Source organism: Monodon monoceros, unplaced genomic scaffold (genome assembly GCF_005190385.1).
Source record: "Monodon monoceros isolate NGI ecotype Baffin Bay Population unplaced genomic scaffold, NGI_Narwhal_1 Super_Scaffold_11, whole genome shotgun sequence".
Taxonomy (NCBI): Eukaryota; Metazoa; Chordata; class Mammalia; order Artiodactyla; family Monodontidae; genus Monodon; species Monodon monoceros.
Window position 1 is genome coordinate 131,864,837 of NW_021703767.1, and position 23,938 is coordinate 131,888,774.

Consider the following 23,938-nt stretch of genomic DNA (forward strand, 5'->3'; position numbering starts at 1 on the left):
AAATCAACTATACTTCATTTTTTAAAAAAAGCATATACTGATACATTTGTGTAAATTCCCATTTATCCTTCCCTTTCTTGCCATCTGCTTATAGCCTATGAAACACTACTTTGGAATAAATCAAGTCTGATTTGTCACAGAGTTTTAGATAAATGACAAGAAACTCATAGGTTACTTGGGACAAGCAAATAATGTGTCTCAGTTTGATATCAATCTCCACAGAAAATGTAGAAAATAGTCATTTAATCTACCATCAACTTCTCTGAGAAGAATAAAACTATATAAAATATATCTCATTGACACCATGCTTCCTGAAATGGTGTCTACATTTGTATTCTTTGGAGTAAGAATGATAGTTTGAAAATATTGTGTTTTTATTTAGGTGAATGTAAAAAACATATTCAATATAAGTTTATTCTTATTCTATTAATCCACCTTTATGCAATTTCAAGTCCATGTTTATGTTTGCATTGATACTGTTGTTTGGCACCTGGTGGTACTACTTTAACTGTTGAGAGTTAATGAGGAAAGGAAATAAAGTCAGACATAATATTATCAACAATACATTCACACCAAGCAAAAGCCAAATGATACAATGACTAGAGTGGGAATGATCGTTTTGCAGTAGTGCAGGGGAACAAGTGCTGGGGAATCAAGCACTCACAGGACTGAGTGGGCAAGCTGAGAGCAGAGGTGACTCTGCAGCATGCATCATGTTTTACACATTTTACCAATATGCACCATATTATTAAAAAAAATTTTATTGAAGCATAGTTAATTTACAATGTTCTGTTAGCTTCAGGTATACAGTAAAGCGATTCATTTATACATACATATTTATGTGTATATATACACATATATATGTATATTTTTCAGATTCTTTTCCGTTTTAGGTTATTACAAGATATTGAATATAGTTCTCTGTGTAGTCCTTGTAGTTTACCTATTTTATATATAGTAGTATGTATATGTGAATCCCAAACTCCTAATTTATCCCCCTCCCCTGAACCTTTCCCCTTTGGTAACTGTAAGTTTATTTTCTAAGTCTGTGAGTCTATTTCTCTTTTGTAAATAAGTTCATTTGTATCATTTTTTTAGATTACACATATAAGCGATATCATATGATATTTGTCTTTCTCTGTCTGACTTACTTCACTTAGTATGATAATCTCTAGGTCCATCCATGTTGCTGCAAATGACATTATTTCATTTTTTATGGCTGAGTACCATTCATCTGTTGATGGACATTTAGGTTGTTTACATGCTTGGCTATAAAATTTCTTTTTTAGTTTTTAGGAATTCTATTTTGGCAAAGCAGAATCATCTAATACATTAAATTACTGTTTTAAATTTGTGCCTTACTGAGTTTCCTTGGGTTTGATGTACGAATTTATTTTTGTTTGATAGTTGCATAGGAACTATACACATATGGTATTTGCAGCTAGATTTGTGTTTGTACATGTTAAAATATTATATTAAAATGTAGCCCTGTAAGAATCAATTTTCCTTTAAATAAGAGTATTGTTTATTCCATGTTGGGAAACACTGCTTCACAGGACATCAGTGCCATATTGTCCTTCAGAAGGTGTGAGCTGCTGGACGCTTCCTTGTTAAACTACTAAGTATAAATGAAACCTGACATGAGAGGAACATGTATTTGCATGAATTCTGAGGAACACTTCATCTTGCCATTTTGGATATATGGGATTTATGGGAAAGACCGCATCTATTTTGAGAAGCTCTTTGCTTAATTGCAATCTGATGGGACAGAGCCATTATGGGCTAACTCTGGGCTTTCACAGGCTGTAGTCAGGGATCCAAGCTTGGTGAAATAGAGAGAAAAGCACAGAGCAACCAAATGGGCCATTCTCGTTCTGTTTGAGGTTCAAGTCCATTCAGATTAATTATTTATATTTTCACTCAAGATAAAATTTTAAAGAAAATTATTTACATGTGCAATGATATTGTGGGGTCTTTCATTCTGTTTTGGGAATGAAACAATGGAACCCCATACTTCAGTAAGACAAGACATTGGGATAAACTGTAATAAGTGCCTCAGCAGAGGTGTAAAAAGTTATTAAAAAAGGAAAAACTGTGGATTTTGACTGAGTGTAAAGATGGGCTTTGAAGAGGAGACAGGTTTAATCAGGGCCATGAAGGATGGGTAGGATTTCACTGGAAGAAACAGGATCCCAGGCAGTGTGACAAGAGGTCCAGGAGGGTGAACTCCTGGACCTCTGATCACACAAGGCAGACAAGAGTCCAGTGTGGCCAGAACTCAGAGCTTATGATGGGGAGAGATGAGAAGTAAGGTTGAGGTGGGTTGATACTGAATTCTGGGGTAAATTTCAGTATGGAAATTTCTGAGAAAACCATGAATTTTAAAGCAAAATTATAATAAGCTCATGAGGATGTTATAAAAACATCAATCCTGAAAGCATTCTTGTGTGCAACTTCTGCTACAGAAAATGGAATACATGAAGAGCCTTTCCTTCAGGGACCTTATCTGCCATCAGGCAGTTACACACCCCTCAGTCAATCCATAGTCACTTGTAAATATCAGAGCTTTCTAACTCACAGGAGATTGATACTTTGATTATCCTCTTCCTTTGAATTGATGAGTCTGCAGATGTTCTCAAGCATCAGTGGTGGGTACTGATTGAATCCTCCTATTGAGAGAGGAAAATTATAGTTAGATTTTTAAACTAGAAATTGTATTTGCTAGGGAAAGAGAACTCCAACAGGAATCTTCTTGAAGCAATAAATGTCACTAAAGTATTTCAGCACAATTTGGCTTGGGTGAGAACAGAAAATAGTAGCAACTAGAAATAGCATTCAGAATTTGATTTTAGAACATTTTGCAGCCAAAAAATTACTGGGGTCATGGAAACAGACCTCCTCAAATTGTTCATTTAAGGGTTAATTGTGATGCAGAGACACGATTTCCATATGTCCAGGCTAACATAATTTTATTCTGATCCTATAATACTTTTTCACTCAGACTTATGCTAATAGAAAAAGTAATATTTTATTACATCATGCTATTTCTGTGCTTCTGCACCAATTAACACTGATTTCCTAGGAGGAAAATAATCACAGGAAAGATTTTAGCTAACTGACCTAAATAATATGTTCCTTTACCTCTTTCTATTGTTCTATAAACTGTGGAATACTGAGAAATATATAATTTTCCCCTCATTCAGGAAAATAAATAGGTTTTAGTGAAAGGAAATCTTTGACCATTGAATGATCGAAGACTCTGTGAAAATATCTCACAGAATGTTTATGGTTTTATAATAATCATATTTCTCTTGTTCTAAGATGAGCATTTTTTTCTATTTCTCTGAAATGAGACTATGTCTTCTAATCAATTGCAGTTGACAGTTGCTATTGGTGAGGAAGGAATCGTGATGCCATTGTTATTGCCTGTACATGTGGGAACAACAAACGTGCCAGCACCAAAACTTGTAGAATTGGGGTCAGCAGTTTAGAAGAAATTTCCGGAAGTATTAGTAAAGGAGACTTTTAACCTCTACAAACTAAGTGGTTATGGGAAGACAGTGAATTGGATGTGCTTAACAACATTGCTCAGATGGAAATCAAAAGTAAGCTAGCTCTAATAATTGCAAAGCCTAATTTAAGAGCCTAGCAAGACCAGTTTTGTGTTATTTCATAGAGTCTTTTTAAAGTACTGCTCCATTGGGGTGCATTGACATATACACACTACTATACATAAAATGGATAACTAATAAGGACCTACTGTATAGCACAGGGAACTCTTCTCAATACTCTGTGATGACCTATATGGGAAAAGAATCTTAAAAAGAGTGGATTTATTATATGTATGGCTGATTCACTTTGCTGTGCAGCAGGAGCTGGCACGGCATTTTAAATCAACTATACACCAACAAAAATTAAATTAAGAAAAGATTTTCTTAAAAAATCCATCATCGATCTTGATGGTATAAAGAAAAATATTGCATGGGAAAAGATGGGTATCAATGACTCTGAGTCAAGAAAGAGCTCACAAAAGTCACATTTTGACTAGAAGAAGTTTTAGGAATGCCTTAACCAAGTCTATTTTACATATATTCCCTTTTTATGTACGCACAAGAGTGACATATCATAGTCTGTCTAAAAGAACTCTTTTGAAGACTATAAAATAAAAAAAAACTCTAACAGGGATGTCAGTATCAACATTTAACTGGAAGCACTTTTTCTTTCATTTTTCATAATACAATGGTGCATTATACAATGGAAGGCATTTAGAGTTAAAGAAATAACATGATATTCCCAAAGGGGTAATTACTGGATTCTTCAGTTGAATATGAGTCACAGGAGAAAGGGGAAGCTCCTTCTGCAATGAAGAGTGAACTTCCAAGTGAACTTGGAAGAGTGAACTTCCCAGACGTTGTCACTATGGTGGTATTGAAGATTCCTTGGTGGAATCTTCCTAGGGTGGAAGACACCTATGGTGGTGGGATTGGTTCCAACAGAACCTAACTCTACACTTGTCAGATTCCCAGAAAGAAAAGGTTCAGCTCTGATTCCATGGGATCCTCTAGAGCAGGATTTTTCAACCTCAATGCTATTGACATTTTGGGCTGGATTGTTCTTTGCTGTGGGGGGCACCCTGTGCATTGTAGGATATTTAGCAGCATCCTTGGTCTCTACCCACTAAATACCAGTAGTATCCTCTCTCTTAGTTCTGACAACCAAAATTGTCTCCAGACATTTCCAAATGTCATCTGGGGGGCAAAATCATCTCCAGTTGAGAACCACCTCTATAGAAAGAGCATTTCTCACACCACTTGTGGTGAAGGACAAGGTATTTTTATTTCTAGCCTTTTGCAGACTGATACTTTTGGTTTATACCTTGTTCAATGAGACAATGTCCACTGTTTATACACTTGTATAATGTGGCAATGTCACATTGCTTTAAAAGTTTCTAGATGCTTATTCTCAGTTTCTTTCTTTACTCATCAGTTTATGGACTAACATGGTCCAATGGGTAACAATTTGTAGTGCATTGGCCTAGAACCTTTCTACTCAAAGTGTGATCTGTGACCAACAGCATTGACATCACTGAAGAACCTGTTAGAAATGCAGAATATTAGGCTCCATCCTACACATACTGAATCAGAACCTCCATTTTAACAAGATTCCTGTGTGGTCTGTATGCTCAGACCCTTTGGGAGCAGCACTCTCACACAGATCTCCAGGGTACTCCAAGGTTGGAAATAAACCAGGTGTAGCAGGGAAAACTTTTATTTAAATGCTCAACCTGGAGACCACCTAAGAGCTGCTAGAACTTCTTTACATTGAGCAAGTGAAGTTCAGGAGATCTCCAGTCACTCTGTTCCTTCTAGTGCTGAGATTTTGGCTAAGAGACATTATATCATGAAAAAGGTCTCACCGCATTATGACCAAAGCATAAACAGGGTATAACCAAGATGTGTCCTATTCCTGTCCCCTTTTCACCATCTAATTCACATATTTTGGTTAGCTATAGATACAGAGGTATGTTAGTTTATCAATACTACTAACAAACACTAATTTATTAAAACAAAGAGAAAACAAAATAGTGACTTACGTCTAACTGAGTACACAAATGGCTTTAAAAACTTTACAACGTAATCCAGGTCTGGTTTATGAATTCTCCCAAGCTGTATCAGATGGTGATCAAGTGGGTGGCTGGCTAGCTCTTCCATGTCCTCCTTATGTGTAAAGCCCAGAGAAATCACAAATATGACATAGCCTTGACACTTGGCCTTCAGAGCCATCTTCTTTAAGTATTCCTTTCCCTCATGATTTCCTCCAGCAGAGACTACAAAGATGACTCTATGTTTTCTCAGTTTGGGTGTTCCTGGGAAGAGATACTCCACAGTCCACAGTAGGGCACGGCCAATGGTGGATGCTCCATTTAGCTGTTGGAGGTAAGTCTGAATGTGCCTCTTCATTAGAGCTTGATTGTCATAAGTTGTAAACTCAAACTCTGTTTTTACCGCATCCTTCTTCCTCCTATCCCAAGGAGAGTAGCTCAACAAGGCAATCCTATCACCAGAGTCTGAGGTTACAGGGTCTGAGGCAATATCAAAGTTGTCAAGCATTGAGCTCACCAAGGCTTTGACATCCTTAAACTCATCACTTGTTATATTCCTAGAATTGTCTAAGAGGAAGGCGACATCCATGTATGAATTTTCAGGTAAGAAAATCTCTTTCTTGCAAGTATTTGGAAAACATTTATCTGAAAACACATAGAGACTTATCATTGGTTCAATGTTGGCACAAGAAGACACTGTTGTTTGAGATCTTCAAGCGAATAAGGGACTGATTACCAAAAATTAATCATCTGATCAATACCTCTTCAATCTCACCTCATTTAAATTAATAAGGAATTTTCAACGTCCCCATAATTTCTGTGGCCACTAGCAGACAATTTGGGAATGTCTTTGTTGAAAGCAGATGTAAGTAAGATGTATACTTAAAGTCTATAAGACATGTCCAAACTCTTTTAGAAAATATTTTAAATATTTTAGAAGCTTTTGATACAAACTATCAAATTGTCCCCAGGAAAAGCCGAATCAATTGGGATAATCTTCTAAACCAATTTTCACATTCTATGGAAACTTCAAACATTACAGAGATTGAAACTCTGACATATGGTGTTGAAAGATTGGAAAACTTAGAATCTACCATCAAAAATATAATTCTTTGATAAAGGTAGATTTAATAACTCACCCAGAAGGCATTTAAGTGTTTCAGCACAATAAATTCTTCTCATTAGTCTTACCATAGCAAAGAGTACAGTGCCGAAGTCTTTCTAATGGTTCATATTCCCCATTTGGAGGAACAGGAAGCACCTGAAATGTTCCCGTGTTGTCAAACTGCATTGAAAAAGAAGTATATGCTTACTTGCTCATTTTCTTTAGTCATCTTCAGCAATACACTGCGCACACACTTTAAGAGTTTGAAAAACACCTAACTAATCACCATCACCTTGCATTGTAGCCCATTGCTCTATTCAGTGCATCTTTATGCATACACACACACACACACACACACACACACACACACACACACACTATCCCCCCTTGATCCTGAACATAACCCAAGGAAGCATATAGAACAGGTATGAGCAACCCAATTTTATGATGAGGAAACTGCCACAAGTTAACCACAAGATTCACCCACTGGGGTAGATATTAATATCTCATTCTTATCTCCAAACCTGCAATTCTGCACTGAATTTTCACACACTTCTGATTATGCACCAGCTGTTTATGTACTATACATCAGTTTCTGGGGTTGGGTCTTGCAGAAATTTTACATTCACAAGTTTCCTTTAGCCTCTTTAAGTAGTGATTCCAACTATTTCCAACCAATCACACTATCTAGAAGAAGGCATATCTTTCAGATGTCAAGTGGATTTCTCCAATCACAAATTCCAATCAAAAGTTTATTCCATATTACTCAGCCATAAAATAAGTGAAATAATGCCATTTGCAGCAACATGGATGGGCCTAGAGATTATCATACTAAGTGAAGTAAGTCAGAAAGAGAAACACAAATACCATACAACATCACTTACATGTGGAATCTAAAATAAGACACAAATGAACATATCTACAAAACAGAAATAGACTCCCAGACATAGAGAACAGACTTGTGATTGCCAAGGGGGTGGGAGGGGAGGGATGGATTGGGAATTTGGGATTAGAAGGTGCAAACTATTATATATAGAATGGATAAACAACAAGGTCCTACTGTATAGCAAAGGGAACCATATTCAATATCCTGTGGTAAACCATAATGGAAAAGTATATAAAAGAGAATGTATATGTATGCCTATATATATGTGTGTGTGTATGTGTGTGTATACATATATATATAACTGAATCACGTTCTGTACAGCAGAAATTAACACAGCATGTAAATCAACTATACTTCAATTTTTAAAAGTTCCATTCCAAAAGGATATAGACAGAGGACACTAAGTCTATTCAAAATTCTTGGTAGTACACTGCCTGATTTTGTCTGTTTCTTGATTATATTTTGCTTTGATACTCACTGAAATGGGCAATATATAGCATTCATTCATTCAGACTCAATAACTATATATTGGGCATTTACTCTGTATGAGGCACCATGCAATACAGACAATTTAATTATAATAATAGAAATCTACAATTCCCAGGTGATGAGGGGATCTCTCAATCAACAGAGATGCTCATGCTTTTGTTCTTTCTCCCTTGTGAAATTAAAAGGTAGAAAAACCACCCCCTCTGTTTTTCTGTAAAGTGCTGACTGAGCATTTGGTAATATTTATTATCATTCCAGCCTTATAGTTAGAAAGTAGCTACTACATTCCTACTCTCTAGTTTTTATGAAACTGGATACTTTGGGTGTCATTTTGTGTTTGACCTTGTTGGTCCCCCATGTAAAGATTAACTGCAACCTTGGTAATCAAGGAAGTTTATTCACAGGAGTCAACCACATGCTCTTCATTCATCCATGCATTCATTCAACAAATATTTATTGAATGGCTACAATGTTAAATAAGTAATATTCTAGGTGCTGGAGATACAGAAATGAACAAAGCAGATAAAATCTCTATCCTACATTCTAGTGGGGGGACATATACCATAACAAAACCAATAAATAAATTATCTATGTTGGGAAGTAATTATTTTTATAGAAACTACTTCAAATTCCTACAATCCTTTCTGTCAGGAACTATTCTCCCTATGACTCCTATTTCCAAAATATTCATGGATATCTTACGATTATTGACTCTCTTCATGTTATAGAGGGCTTTTCTTTTTATAGTAGACATGTGTATTTGTGTAAAAATAGACCTTTATAGGGCTTCCCTGGTGGCTCAGTGGTTGAGAGTCTGCCTGCCAATGCAGGGGACACGGGTTCGTGCCCTGGTCCGGGAAGATCCCACATGCTGCAGAGAGGCTGGGCCCGTGAGCCATGGCCGCTGAGCCTGCATGTCCGGAGCCTGTGCTCCGCAACGGGAGAAGCCACAACAGTGAGAGGCCGCGTACCACAGAAAAAAAAAAAAAAAAAAAAAAAGACCTTTATAACCTCTTGGATGACATAATGATTCCACCCAGGTCCAGGAGCATGTATTTCATGGATAATGAGTAGATTTTAAAATAGTTGAACAGTAGATGGAGAAGTTCTTCAGTTTGCGGGGAGAAAGAGGGAAGCACAGATCCCATGAGAATCTGTGAATCCAAAAGTGATGGAACCTCTCTTGGGAAAAAGGGTTCATACCCATCAAAGTTTTACACATTAAGGGTGTTCAAAAACCCCATAAACTTCACCCATTACAGGTTAAGACCAGCTGTTCAATGAGATACAGCTAGCAGATGACAGATTTGAGAAACACCAGGTTGGCAGAGGGCTGGTAAAGCATTATATTGATAGCCCTATTTCAAATCTTGATTTAGCCACTTAATAGCTGTACAAAATTGAAGAAGTCACTCAAACTCTCTGGGCCTCAGTTTCCTGATTTTTAAATGGAGATAACGTGCATTTACTTCAGAGGGTTGGCGAATGCCTGAGTGTGTATGTAAAGCTCTAGGGACAGTGCCTGGTGCCCAGCAGGACCTGAACAAAGGTGGCTGCTATCATTGGCTGCTGTGCTTATTAAAAATTGGATTTCATGGACCCTGGCAACAATACAGCTGTGAAAATTGCAAAGGGGTCAAGAGGCCACATCTGTCCCCCTACTCCCCAGTATTCCTGTCCTACCAGTACTAATATCTTAAAAATAAATACGTTGACCAGGGAAGTACTTACCTCAAAAGCCTCCTCAAGGGAAACTCTTTCATTGAAAGCAAAGACTGCAGGGCTGATATCCAAGGCACTAAACTCCATGGTGGCTGTGATGATGGATGACCTACTGGCAGATTGTCCATTGCTAAAAAACACAGCGACTCTCTGCACATTGGCTCCTGCTAACATCCGCTTGAAGATGTTCCGAGCCACAAACTTCATCGAGTTACCAATGTCTCGGACTTCTCCAGAGTTTTGATATTTAATTTGGGAAAGAAGCTGAAGGAGTTGCTTCTTACTATGGTAGTCAGACCCACGGATGAGGTAGTTGGTGTCTAAGTCGAAGGAAACCACGACAACTCTTGCTCCCACAGGGCAATTATTTTCCCTGATGTGAAGGTCATTGACAATAGAAATGATGATGTCCCTCGTTTCATTAAATCTCTGCTCTGTGATATCGTAGGACTGGTCCAGGGCAAATACTAGCTCTGTTGGATACACTGGACACTTTTCTACAAAAATGAGAAGCAAAAGTATTAAGTTATTTCACTGGGTCAAAAGCCTTTCCCATTCCCTTTACTCCAGTGAGATAGGTTGACACTGAGGTCTGGGAAAATGCAAGTGTCACGTAAACCCTAGAACCAGAGGTACCCACATGTAAAGGGAGGAAAAGACTCTCCTTTGTTAGCTTGAAGGTGTTACCTAAATACAGAGCAGTGATATTTTGCTATATAATGCTGACTTCACTGCCCACCATCAGTTTACTATTTAAAAAGAAATTGGTAGGAGTATTTGAGCTGATGGAACTTGCTGTATCTTGATTGTGGTGGTGATTACATGAATCTATGCATGTGTAAAAACTGAACAAAAGAGTGAATTTTACTGTATGGAAAATTTTTAAAGGAAACTATGGCTTATCAGAAAATCTGAAGGTAAGGTAACCCTCTTGCACTGTTGGTGGGAATGTAAATTCATACAGCCACTATGGAGAACTGTATGGAGGTTCCTTAAAAAACTAAAAATAGAATTATCATATGACCCAGAAATCCCACTACTGGGAATATACCCAGAGAAAACCATAATTCAAAAAGAATCATGTAACACAATGTTCACTGCAGCTCTATTTACAATAGCCAGGACATGCAAGCAACCTAAATGCCCATCAACAGATGAATGGATAAAGAAGATGTGGTACATATATACACTGGAATATTACTCAGCCATAAAAAGGAACAAAATTGGGTCATTTGTAGAGACGTGGATGGATCTGGAGACTGTGATACAGAGTGAAGTAAATCAGAAAGAGAAAAACAAATATTGTATATTAACGCATATATGTGGAACCTAGAAAAATGGTACAGATGACCAGTTTGCAGGGCAGAAATAGAGACACAGATGTAGAGAACAAACATATGGACACCAAGTGGGGAAAGTGGTGGTGGGGGGTGGTGGTGGTGTGATGAATTGGGGGATTGGGATTGACATGTATATACTAATATGTATAAAATGGATAACTAATAAGAACCTGCTGTATAAAAAAAATAAAATTCAAAAAAAATCTGAAAGTTTATTCTCTTCAAAAATCTTCAGAAATGGGGCTTCCCTGCTGGCGCAGTGGTTGAGAGTCCGCCTGCTGATGCAGGGGTCACATGTTCATGCACCAGTCCAGGAAGATCCCACACGCCACGGAGAGGATGGGCCCGTGAGCCATGGCCGCTGAGCCTGCGTGTCTGGAGCCTGTGCTCCGCAACGGGAGAGGCCACAACAGTGAGAGGCCTACGTACCGCAAAAAAAAAAAAAAAAAAAAAACTTCAGAAATGATCTACTAATAATGATAAAGTCAGCTGGAAGACTTTCATCCACTTATGTGCAAACATTTATTGAGTATCCACCATGTGAAATGCAGGGTAACATGTGCTGTGAGATACATACGAAGCTGAACAAATCCAAGTTTGCCCTCGAGGAACTTGTCTGGGGAAGATCATGATATTGAAAGGTAGAGAGTGATTATTATTCTTCACAGGAATTCAGAGGACAAAGAGGCTGTTTCCAGAGAGAGAGGATTTCAGGGGCTTTGGGATGACAGCGAGGGTGGCAGGAGGAAGGGGGCAGCACAGTGGACCATGGCAGGCTTTCAACAAGCTATTATAAAGATGGGACTGTCTGTAATCTCCAACTCAATCCTAATAGTTTTATGATGACTGCACTTTGGGAATTTCATAGGTAATCTGCCCTATGTATCAAACCAAACTTTTCAAAGTCCTTGTTAAAGTCTGAACACAGGAAGAGAAAATGAAATTATTTAAAAATTAAGCACCCCCTCATCTACATCTACTCTCCCCAATCTGGCTAACTATCAAAATGCATAAAACTCAAAATATAGCATCTCCCCACCATTGTTACCAGTAACAGAAATAGAAGAGGAAGTGTTGATTTTGAGATGTATTTTGAATCAAGACATTTTGCTGCGAAGAAATTTTTAAAATATGCAAGCCAATAATGAACAAGAAAATGAGAAAAATGGACTATGCCTTATTTTTTAGCCCTATACTAAAAATGATTATTGAAGTGGTAGATAGCATCTTCAGAGCTGACCTATCATCACAGATTTTCCTAGAAGGCAGCACCAGTTTCCATTTATTTTTAATCTCTCCCTTTCTTAGTGCCCAGTAGGGTACCTGATAAATTTAATTCAAACCCCTGATGTTTTACTGAGTGTTTAGATTTACTAAGATTTTTTTTTTTTTTTTGGAATAAAGTGAATGGTGCCAAACTTTGGGATGAGCTCAAAGATCTGGTGGATCTATGTCAGCAGGCCTCTAGGAGACCAGGAGCTCTTGGAGTTGACTTAACCGGCTCAGAGGTGACATCATCCGAGGGGTCTAAGGCAACACAGAACACCGACTGTAGTCTAGGCCCCAAGAAGACCATCCTCCATCCTCTGGGTCAGGCTGATGAGTGGTGGGCACATGGAGGTGAAAGGTGTGAATGGAGGTCAGAGAGAGGAAAGGAAACATCGCCCGTCCAAGGAGCCAGTGTCCACGGACTCAGCAGCAGATGGAACAACAGAATGGGTCAGGCAGCGAGCAGCCCTGCACTGAATTGCCCAGCAACACAGGACCTACCCCGTGAAGAAAATTAGTTGGAAACTGGCAGGACCTGGAAAGAACAGCAATGTGAAAGATCTGGGAGCTGGCAGTCAGCATTTTATAGTTAAGTCCAAACATGACACTTAAAATTATAGTCATAATAAGTGTCTGCACAGAAGGAAGAAGTCTCTTTTCCCATGGGGATGAGAGTTTCTTATTTTTTCTTTGTGAAGTGTTTATTCAAATATTTTGCCCATTTACTTTTATTTTTTTTATTTATTGAAGTATAGTTGATTTACAGTGTTGTGTTAGTTACAACAAAGTGATTCAGTTAGACATACGTATATATATATCTTTTTTTTCCCAATTCTTTTCCCTTATAGGTTGTTATAAACTATTGAGTATAGTTCCTTGTGCTATACAGTAGATCCTTGTTGGTTATCTATTTTATATATAGTAGTGTGTATATGGTCTTGTCAGAATGCAAGAATTATTTCAGCAAGCTGCATAATATGGTAAGAATACTCACCTTTCCAACAAGCTATAAAGAGGAGAGAGAGAGAAAGAGTCTGTTACACTTTTGGAATGCTGACTAAAATTAATCCAAAAAATAAAATTTCAACAAAGTTTAATATTCTGTTTAACTCTAATTGCAAATGGGGCTAGTTTCTAGTAACAGGAAGCCAAGGTTAAAGGATGGAGGAGGGTGGACACAGAAGTTTATTATTTTGTGGATCTTCCTGACCTTTCCTTCTTGTGAGCTGTGGCCAGCAGACATTAGCAGAATTCTGGTTGAAATTTGAATCACTGATCACTTGTTTTAGAAACAGAACAGACGAGCCTCTGATTAAAAGGTAAGATAGCTAAAATTCAATTTGTTTTGTCTCTATTTTACAGCCTTCTGAGAGCCATTCAACAAGGCAGGACTAAAATACGGGGTCTTATTTTCTTCCCTGATGAGCACCTTGGGAACCTCTATTTTTCTGCAGAGCTGTGGAGATTTCCAAATGAACTTCGTCTCTGCTAAAAAAAAATACAGCTCCTGTGTTTGTGTGATCTTGTATCCAGACTGAGGGAACCCCCTGCTTTCTCCCGAGCATCTGGTTTCTCCAAGTGATTTACCTGGTAAGCAGGAGATGTAACAGGGGGAAATATTGGCAAATCTTGAAGAAAGCACAGGCCTGACAATTTCCATGTTCATTTTACTCAATTCCTAGGAAGCAAATGAATCACTCCGAGACAATAAAAGATTTTACTAGCCCTGGCAACAAACTGGTCATCCATCCTGCTGGCCCACAGCCCACAAACACCCTCACATCAACCCTAGGAACATTTTTGTTTGTCTTCATCCTACAGTTGCTGAGATGCTGACTGCCAACAGAGAGCACACAGAACTCACGGCCTCCTCTGCATCTCAAGGCCTGAAATAGATCTCTCTTCCTGAGAAGTCCCATTTGTTAACCTCTAGCCCAGCTGTGAGGCCAGAAGAACAAACTAGAATTAGGTGCATTTGTCTGAGTTTCAGTCTGGGGAAACCACTTGACCTCTTTTAGGGTGTTTCTTTTTTAAAATTTAGCTTTTCCTGAAAATTCTCTTTCTTATGTCTCTCCTTCTAAGACTCCAATTACTTGGGCCCTCCTGTTTTATTCCCAACCTCGCTTTCTCTCTCCTTTCTCCCCAGCTTCCTAGATCTCTTACTTTATTCTGGGGGAAGTTCCCACCCACCATCCCAGGGCCCTCATGCCAGTGTGGCTGGAGCTGCTGTAGGGCTGAAGAACAAACATGGTGCAGAAGGAGTCCAACCTTGCAGGGCATCTGAATTAGCTCCAAAGGCCTGTCACCCAAACCCCTATCTCAGTTCTGCATTCTAGAGTTCCATGCTCTCTGATCAGCACCCTGTCTGGTTATAGACTCTGCCCACTCCCCAACAACCCCTTAACTTCTTGGCTAACTCCTTTCATGCAGTGTTGGAAAATGCCCTCACACCCCAAATCCTCCAAGATAGGTATTCACCTCCCTGCCCCTTCCACCCCTTGGGTCTTCCTTGATTTAGATCACACACTCCTCTCCCTACAATAGCTCTCCCCTTGTCCTCTCCCTGTGCCCCAGGCTGGTTCTCACCCCCTCCCTGTGCTGAAGAGCCTTTCAGCTCTCAAGTGACATCTTTGACATGGGTTCCCCCACTCAACCTTGGAGTTTTCTCCACTGGCTGCTTCTTGCCTCTTTCCAAGTTGCCCACACTTGGGACTTCCTCATCTCTGCAGTGCCATTTTTTCTGGTGTTGGGCCCACTCTTTTTGCTAATGGATCTCCCTAGGTTCAATCCTTGGAATTCCATTTCTGTCTCTCTAGTTTCACATCCTTTGGAAGCTCATTCATCCCTGCGGCTCTAAGGACGTTAGTAACTCCAGCTTCCATTCTGCCTGTAGATCATTTCACTTTAGGGTCTACACAGCATTCCTCTGCCTCTAAAATGTTTAAACTCATCACTTCTTCCTACCAATAGATTTTCTTCACAATTCTTCCTCTGTCTTCTCATCCTCAGTGGTACCAAACCTCTCCCGCTGTGGCCTTAGAGTTTTTATTTATTTTTTATTTTATTTTAATTATTTATTTTTTTATACAGCAGGTTGTTTGTTATCTATTTTATACATATTAGTGTATACATGTCAATCCCAATCTCCCAATTCATCCCACCCCACTTCCTCCCCCCGGCTTTCCTCCCTTGGTGTCCATACGTTTGTTCTCTACATCTGTGTCTCTATTTCTGCCTTGCAAACTGGTTCTTCTGTACCATTTTACCAGATTCCACATATATGCATTAATATACGATATTTGTTTTTCTCTTTCTGACTTACTTCACTCCATATGACAGCCTCTGGGTACAATCATGTCTCTACAAATGACCCAATTTCATTCCTGTTTATGGCTGAGTAATATTCCATTGTATATATGTACTACATCTTCTTTAGCCATTCATCTGTCAGTGGACATTTAGGTTGCTTCCATGACCTGGTTATTGTAAATAGTGCTGAAATGAACATTGGGGTGCATGCATCTTTTTGAATTATGGTTTTCTCAGGGTATATGCCCAGTTGTGGGATTGCTGGGTCATATGGTAATTCTATTTTTAGTATTTTAAGGAACCTCCATACTGTTCTCCATAGGGGCTGTATCAATTTACATTCCCACCAAGAGTGCAAGACGGTCCCACTTTTTCCACACCCTCTCCAGCATTTATAGTTTGTAGAGTTTGCCATGACGACCATTCTGACTGGTGTGAGGTGATAACTCATTGTGGTTTTGATTTGCATTTCTCTAATGATTAGTTATGTTGAGCATCTTTTCATGTGCTTCTTGGCCATCTGTATGTCTTCTCTGGAGAAATGTCCATTTAGGTCTTCTGCCCATTTTTGGATTGGGTTGTTTGTTTTGTTAATATTGAGCTACATGAGCTGTTTATATAATTTGGAGATTAACCTTTTGTCCGTTGATTCATTTGCAAATATTTTCTCCCATTCTGAGGGTTTTCTTTTCATCTCATTTATAGTTTCCTTTATTGTGCAAAAGCTTTTAAATTTCATTAGGTCCCATTTGTTTATTTTTGTTTTCATTTCCATTACTCTAGGAGGTGGGTCAGAAAAGATCTTGCTGTGATTTATGTCAAAGAGTGTTCTTCCTATGTTTTCCTCTAAGAGTTTTATAGTGTATGGCCTTATATTTAGGTCTTTAGTCCATTTTGAGTTTATTTTTGTGTATGGTGTTAGGAAGAGTTCTAATTTCATTCTTTTACATGTAGCTGTTCAGTTTTCCCAGCAGCACTTATTGAAGAGACTGTTTTTTCTCCATTGTTTATCCTTGCCTCCTTTGTCACAGGTTAATTGACCATAGGTGCGTGGATGTATCTCTAGGCTTTCTATCCTGTTCCATTGATCTATATGTCTGTCTTTGTGCCAGTACCATACTGTCTGATTACTGTAGCTTTGTAGTATAGTCTGAAGTCAGGGAGCCTGATTCCTCCAGCTCTGTTTTTTCTTAAGATTGCTTTGGCTATTTGGGGTCTTTTGTGTCTCCATACAAATTTTAAGATTTTTTGTTCTAGCTCTGTAAAAAAATGTCACTGGTAATTTGAGAGGGATTGCATTGTATCTGTAGATGGCTTTGGGTAGTACAGTCGTTTTCACAATATTGATTCTTCCAATCCAAGAACATGGTATATCTCTCCATCTGTTTGTGTTATCTTTGATTTCTTTCATCAGTGTCTTATGGTTTTCTGAGTACAGGTCTTTTACCTCCTTCAGGAGGTTTATTCCTAGGTATTTTATTCTTTTTGTTGTGATGGTGAATGGGATTGTTTCCATAACTTCTTTTTCTGATCTTTCATTGTTAGTGTATAGGAATGCCAGAGATTTCTGTGCATTAATTTTGTATCCTGCAACTTTATCAAATTCATTGATTAGCTCTAGTAGTTTTCTGGTGGCATCTTTAAGATTATCTATGTATAGCATCATGTCATCTGTAAACAGTGACAGTTTTACTTCTTCTTTTCCAATATGTATTCCTTTTTCTTCTCTGATAGCGGTGGCTAGGGCTTCCAAAACTATGTTGAATAATAGTGGTGAGAGTGTACATCCTTGTCTTGTTCCTGGTCTTAGAGGAAATGCTTTCCGTGTTTCACCATCGAGAATGATGTTTGCTGTGGGTTTGTTGGATATAGCCTTTATCATGTTGAGGTAGGTTCCCTCTATACCCACTTTCTGGAGAGTTTTTATCATAAATGGGTGTTGAATTTTGTCAAAAGCTTTTTCTGCATCTACTGAGGTTATCATATGGTTCTTATCCTTCAGTTTGTTAATATGGTATATCACATTGATTGATTTGTGTATATTGAAGAATCCTTGCATCCCTGGATAAATCCCACTTGATCATGGTGTATGATCCTTTTAATGTGTTGTTGGATTCTGTTTGCTAGCATTTTGTTGAGGACTTTTGCATCTATATTCATCAGTGATATTGGTCTGTAATTTTCTTTTTCTGTAGTATCTTTGTCTGGTTTTGGTATCAGGCTGATGGTGGCCTCATAGAATGAGTTTGGGAGTGTTTCTTCCTCTGCAATTATTTGGAAGAGTTCAAGACGGTTGGGTGTTAGCTCTTCTCTAAATGTTTGATAGAATTCACCCGGGAAGCCATCTGGTACTGGACTTTTGTTTGTTGGAAGATTTTTAATCGCAGTTTCAATTTCATTACTTGTGATTGGTCTGTTCATATTTTCTATTTCTTCCTAGCTCAGTCTTAGAAGGTTATACCTTTCTAAGAATTTGTCCATTTCTTCCTGGTTGTCCATTTTATTGGCATAGACTTGCTTGTAGTAGTCTCTTAGGGTGCTGTGTATTTCTGTGGTGTCTGTTGTAACTTCTCCTTTTTCATTTCTAATTTTATTGATTTGAGTCCTCTCCCTCTTTTTCTTGATGAGTCTGGCTAATGCTTTATCAATTTTGTTTACCTTTTCAAAGAACCAGCTTTTAGTTTTATTGATCTTTGCTATTGTTTTGTTTCTATTTCATTTATTTCTGCTCTGATCTTCATGATTTCTTTCCTTCTGCTAACTTTGGGTTTTGTTTGTTCTTCTTTGCCTAGTTCCTTTAGGTGTAAGGTTAGATTGTTTACTTGAGATTTTTCTTGTTTCTTGAGGTAGGCTTGTATTGCTATAAACTTTCCTCTTAGAACTGCTCTTGTTGCATCCCATAGGTTTTGGATCACTGTGTTTTTGTTGTAATTTGTCTCTAGGTGTTTTTTGATTTCCTCTTTGATTTCTTCAGTGATCTCTTAGTTATTTAGTAACTCATTGTTTAGCCTCCATGGGTTTGTATTTTTTACGTTTTTTTTCCCTGTAATTCATTTCGAATCTTATAGCGTTGTGGTTGGAAAAGATGTTTGATATGATTTCAGTTTTCTTAAATTTACCAAGGCTGATTTTTGACCCAAGATATGATTTATCCTGGAGAATGTTCCATGTGCACTGGAGAAGAAAGTGTGATCTGCTGTTTTTGGATGGAATGTCCTATAAATATCAATTAAATACATCTGGTCTATTGTGTCATTTAAAGCTTGTGTTTCCTTATTAATTTTCTCTCTGTATGATATGTCCATTGGTATAAGTGAGGTGTTAAAGTCCCCCACTATTATTGTGTTACTGTCGATTTCCTGTTTTATAGCTGTTAGCATTTGCCTTATGTATTGAGGTGCTCCTATGTTGGGTGCATATATATTTATAATTGTTATATCTTCTTGGATTGAACCCTTGATCATTATGTAGTGTCCTTCCTTGTCTCTTGTAACATTCTTTAAAGTCTGTTTTATCTGATATGAGTATTGTTACTCCAGCTTTCTTTTGATTTCCATTTGCATGGAATATCTTTTTCCATCCCCTCACTTTCAGTCTGTATGTGTCCCTTGGACTGAAGTGGGTCTCTTGTAGACAGCATATATATATATATATATATATATATATATATATCTTGGTTTTGTATCCATTCACTAAGCCTGTGTCTTTTGGTTGGAGCATTTAATCCATTAACATTTGAGGTAATTATTAATATGTATGTTCCTATTACCATTTTCTTAATTGTTTTGGGTTTGCTTTTGTAGGTCCTTTACTTCTCTTGTGTTTCTCACTTAGAGAAGTTCCTTTAGCATTTGTTGTAGAGCTGGTTTGGTGGTGCTGAATTCTTTTAGCTTTTGCTTGTCTGTAAAGCTTTTGATTTCTCCATTGTATCTGAATGAGTTCCTTGCTGGGTAGAGTAATCTTGGTTGTAGGTTTTTCCCTTTCATCACTCTAAATATATCATGCCACTCCTCTCTGGCTTGTAGAGTTTCTGCTGAGCAATCAGCTGTTAACCTTATGGGGGTTCCCTTATATGTTACTTGTTGTTTTTCCCTTGTTGCTTTTAATAATTTTTCTTTGTCTTTAATTTTTGTAAATTTGATTACTATGTGTCTCGGTGTGTTTCTCCTTGGGTTTATCCTGTCTGGGACTCTCTGTGCTTCCTGGACTTGGGCAGCTATTTCCTTTCCCATGTTAGGGAAGTTTTCAACTATAATCTCTTCAAATATTTTCTGAGATCCTTTCTCTCTCTCTTCTTCTGGGACTGGTATAATGCAAATATTGGTCCGTTTAATGTTGTCCCAGAGGTCTCTTAGGGTGTCTTCATTTATTTTCATTCTTTTTTTCTTTATTCTGTTCCATGGCAGTGAATTCCACCATTCTGTCTTCTTCCAGGTCAGTTATCCATTCTTCTGCCTCAGTTATTCTGCTATTGATTCCTTCTAGTGTATTTTTCATTTCAGTTATTGTATTGTTCATCTCTGTTTGTTTGTTCTTTAATTCTTCTAGGTCTTTGTTAAACATTTTTGCATCTTCTCAATCTTTGCCTCCATTCTTTTTCCAAGGTCCTGGATCATCTTCACTATCAATATTCTGAATTCTTTTTCTGGAAGGTTGCCTATCTCCACTTCATTTAATTGTTTTTCTGGGGTTTTATCTTGTTCCTTCATCTGGTACATAGCCCTCTGCCTTTTCATTTTGTCTGTCTTTCTGTGAATGTGGTTTTTTTTCCACAGGCTTCAGGATTGTAGTTCTTGTTTCTATAGTATTCCCTCTGGTAGATGAGGCTATCTAAGAGGCTTGTGCAAGCTTCCTGATGGGACGGACTGGTGATGGGTAGAGCTGGGTGTTGCTCAGGTGGGCAGAGCTCAGTAAAACTTTAATCTACTTGTCTGGTGATGGGTGGGGGTGAGTGCCCTCCCTACTCGTTGTTTGGCCTGAGGTGACCCAGCACTTGAGGCTACAGGCTCTTTAGTGGTGCTAATCATGGACTCCAGGAGCACTCATGCCAAGGAGTACATCCCAGAACTTCTGCTGCCAGTGTCCATTTCCCTGCGGTGAGCCACAGCCACCCTCCACCTCTGCAGGAGACCCTCCAACACTAGCAGGTAGGTTTCATTCAGTCTCCTATGAGGTCACTGCTCCTTCTCCCTGGGTCCTGATACACACACTACTTTGTGTTTGCCCTCCAAGAGTGGAATCTCTGTTTCCCCCAGTCCTGTTTAAGTTCTGCAATTAAGTCCTGCTAGCCTTCAAAGTCTAATTCTCTGGGAATTCCTCCTCCTGTTGCTGGACCCCCAGGCTGGGAAGCCTGACATGGGTCTCAGAACCTTCAATCCAGTGGGTGGACTTCTGTGGTATAATTGTTCTCCATTTTGTGAGCCACCCACTCACCAGTTATGAGATTTGATTTTATTGTGATTGCACCCCCTCCTACCATCTCATTGTAGTTTCTCCTTTGTCTTTGGATGTGACGTATCTTTTTTAGTGAGTTCCAGTGTCTTCCTATCAATGATTGTTCAGCAGTTACTTGTGATTCTGGTGCTCTTGTAAGAGGGAGTCCTTACAGTTGTTTTAAACTTGTTTTTGTTGTTGGTCTTTCCTGGCCATACACTTGCAATGACTACATTTTTATCCAGTCTCTTATAATAAGTCTTTCTGATTTTCCCATTTTCCATTCTTCTGATTGTGATTGTATAGGCATGATTAAAATTGAAATGGAAACATGAAGAAAGACAAATCACCTAGAATTCTACCACCCTAACACAATACATGGTTACATTTTCCCAATTCCTCTTCTAGTATTTGTTTCTATGTATATATATTTACCTATATGTAAAAATGAAGAGTCAATTTAATTTTCTAGTTTTTAATGACAATATTTTTCATATTTGTGTGAGTCTTCATAAAAATCATATCTGCTTAATATTTTATCAGAGCATGATGGACTATAACCCAATTATTCTATAAGTATAAACAGTCTACTTATATAGTCATTTTTCTCTAATGAATAATATTTCAACAACCTCTGTACCTATAATTTTTTTCCCCTTTATTTCCTTAGCATAAATTTCCAGAAATGAGATCACTGGGTTTCTTTCTACCTCATATTCTCCTTGATCATAACGAAAGACAACCTCTCTCTTTGTTGACCCTGCTTTATTCCTTTGCTGAAACTACTATTTTTTTAAAAAAATTATTTTATTGAAGCATAGTTGATTTACAATGTTGTGTTAAATTCTCCTGTACAGATAAGTGATTCAGTTATTCATATATATACATATACACATTATTTTCCATTATGGTTTATCTCAGGATAGTGAATATGCTTCCCTGTGCTACACAGTAGGACCTTGTTGTTTACCCTTTCTATATGTAATAGTTTGCACCTGCTAATCCCAAACTCCCAATCAATCCCTCCCCACCCCCCACCCCCCACCCCCTTGGCAACCACAAGTCTGTTGTCTATGTCTCTGAGTCTGTGAAACTATTCTCTTGCTGCTTCCCATCACTTCCTATAACCAGATTCAATGACTTCCATTCAAGCAGCCTTCATTAATTAAGTAGCCAAACAACCCGAGATCCCCATGTCTATCCCTTTAACACCATGCCCTCCAGGCCTTTGTACATAATTGTTATACTAGTGTGAGCTGAGTCACACACCTTTTGGGTTGGTCACTGATTGTTTCCCACAGGCATGTTTTCTCTCCCTCTAGGAAGCACACCTCTGAGCTAAGGCATGTGCCTTTTCCTTCCTCCTTTGTTGTGAGCTGTTCCCACAGCAGGCACTCACAGCAAGCCTGCTGCCAAGGACATATGGTTTCTCCACCAGTGAGTTCAGCCTACTGATTCCACATCCCCACATTGCTTTCATCCTAAGTGCCCTCACTAATCAATGATGCTCTACAACACACAGATACTCACGACTATGGTCCTGCATGAACTGGATTAGATCACATTGCTGTACATGAAAAAGGAGAGAGAAAATAAGAAACATGAACGCAGTGAATTCCAAGTGGCCATATTCATTTCCCAGTGAACAGGTTGCATTTTTGTGTGTGTGAATAAGGCGATACATACAGAATATACCCGCTGCCCTGCCATGCCTTTAGGGCCCTAGGAAAACAAAAACAGAGCAAGTTATTGGTATGTGAATTGGAGTCTTCAGTGCTTTTCCCCCACACACTGAGAGTATAAACCTTTCCGTTTCAGTGATCAATTAAGCTAATGTCTACCTAGAATGAACTGAATAACTTTTCTAGGACAAGAAGGAAAGAAACAAAAGTACTTTTTAAAAGTACTTGTACTGCAGATAGAACATTTAGAAGGCATTTCTCATAATAATACTTAAAATTATAAACAGCAGGCTTCCCAAAGAGTAGCATGAAGGAGAGACATTTACTGAAGTATATTTAAAACACTGGCAGCAGCACACAGCCTCAACATATGTGAAAAAAGAGACAATTACATAGCCAAATGGACATTACACAGAAGGAGAGCATACACACTAAGCTCATAAATGCTGAAGGTGATGGAGGAAAGGAATACAGATAATTGGGTGAGATGAGTCAGGGAAGGCGCTAAACACAGTCAGCTGCCTTTCTTGACAAGTGTGAGCTTTTCTCATTTTCCTTTTAATTCCTTTTTATCAGGATCAGCCTTCTTCTTGGCAGTTGGTTCTTAATGTGTTTGCACATATGAATCCCTTTGGGCAGCTTTTAAGTATTATTATGAGAAATGCCTTCTAAATGTTCTATCTGCAGTACAAGTATCTTTAAAAAGTACTTTTGTTTCTTTCCTTCTTGTCGTCCTAGAAAAACCATTCAGTTCAGTCTAGGTAGACATTAGCTTAATTGATCAAACACTGAAAGCTAGGATGTTTGCTGGCTTCAGAAAATGCTGTCACATGCTCATGATTGCTGTATGATTTCACTGACCCCTCAGAAGCTCATCCATGAATGTCAGTGTAAGAACCTCTGTTCTAAATGACAACTGGGCATCTGTCCATCCATCCATCTATCCATCTATCCATCCATTCATCCATCCATTGAACAGTTAAGTGTCTGCTGAATGCTGATGTGGCCCACTGTGTGCTGCTGGTATTAACCAGAACTGTCATGGCATCCATGATTCTACCCACTGGGGGCATATTTTCTTCCTAACCCAAATCAAGAAAT

The 23,938-nt window shown here is 38.4% G+C and overlaps 1 protein-coding gene across 1 annotated transcript in view; it reads right to left on the reverse strand.

Annotated features, from left to right (window-relative positions):
• The window catches only part of COL6A5 (collagen type VI alpha 5 chain), a 156,388-nt gene that overhangs the window by 30,228 nt on the left and 102,222 nt on the right, over positions 1 to 23,938 (reverse strand). Inside the window, exons 30-36 of the mRNA XM_029214229.1 lie at positions 22,842 to 22,877; positions 22,686 to 22,722; positions 13,408 to 13,419; positions 9,814 to 10,301; positions 6,794 to 6,887; positions 5,594 to 6,247; positions 2,592 to 2,669 (exon numbers count right to left, since the gene is read on the reverse strand). Of these exons, the coding sequence (XP_029070062.1) occupies positions 2,592 to 2,669; positions 5,594 to 6,247; positions 6,794 to 6,887; positions 9,814 to 10,301; positions 13,408 to 13,419; positions 22,686 to 22,722; positions 22,842 to 22,877 (1,399 nt within the window). The remainder of the gene's footprint in view (positions 1 to 2,591; positions 2,670 to 5,593; positions 6,248 to 6,793; positions 6,888 to 9,813; positions 10,302 to 13,407; positions 13,420 to 22,685; positions 22,723 to 22,841; positions 22,878 to 23,938) is intronic.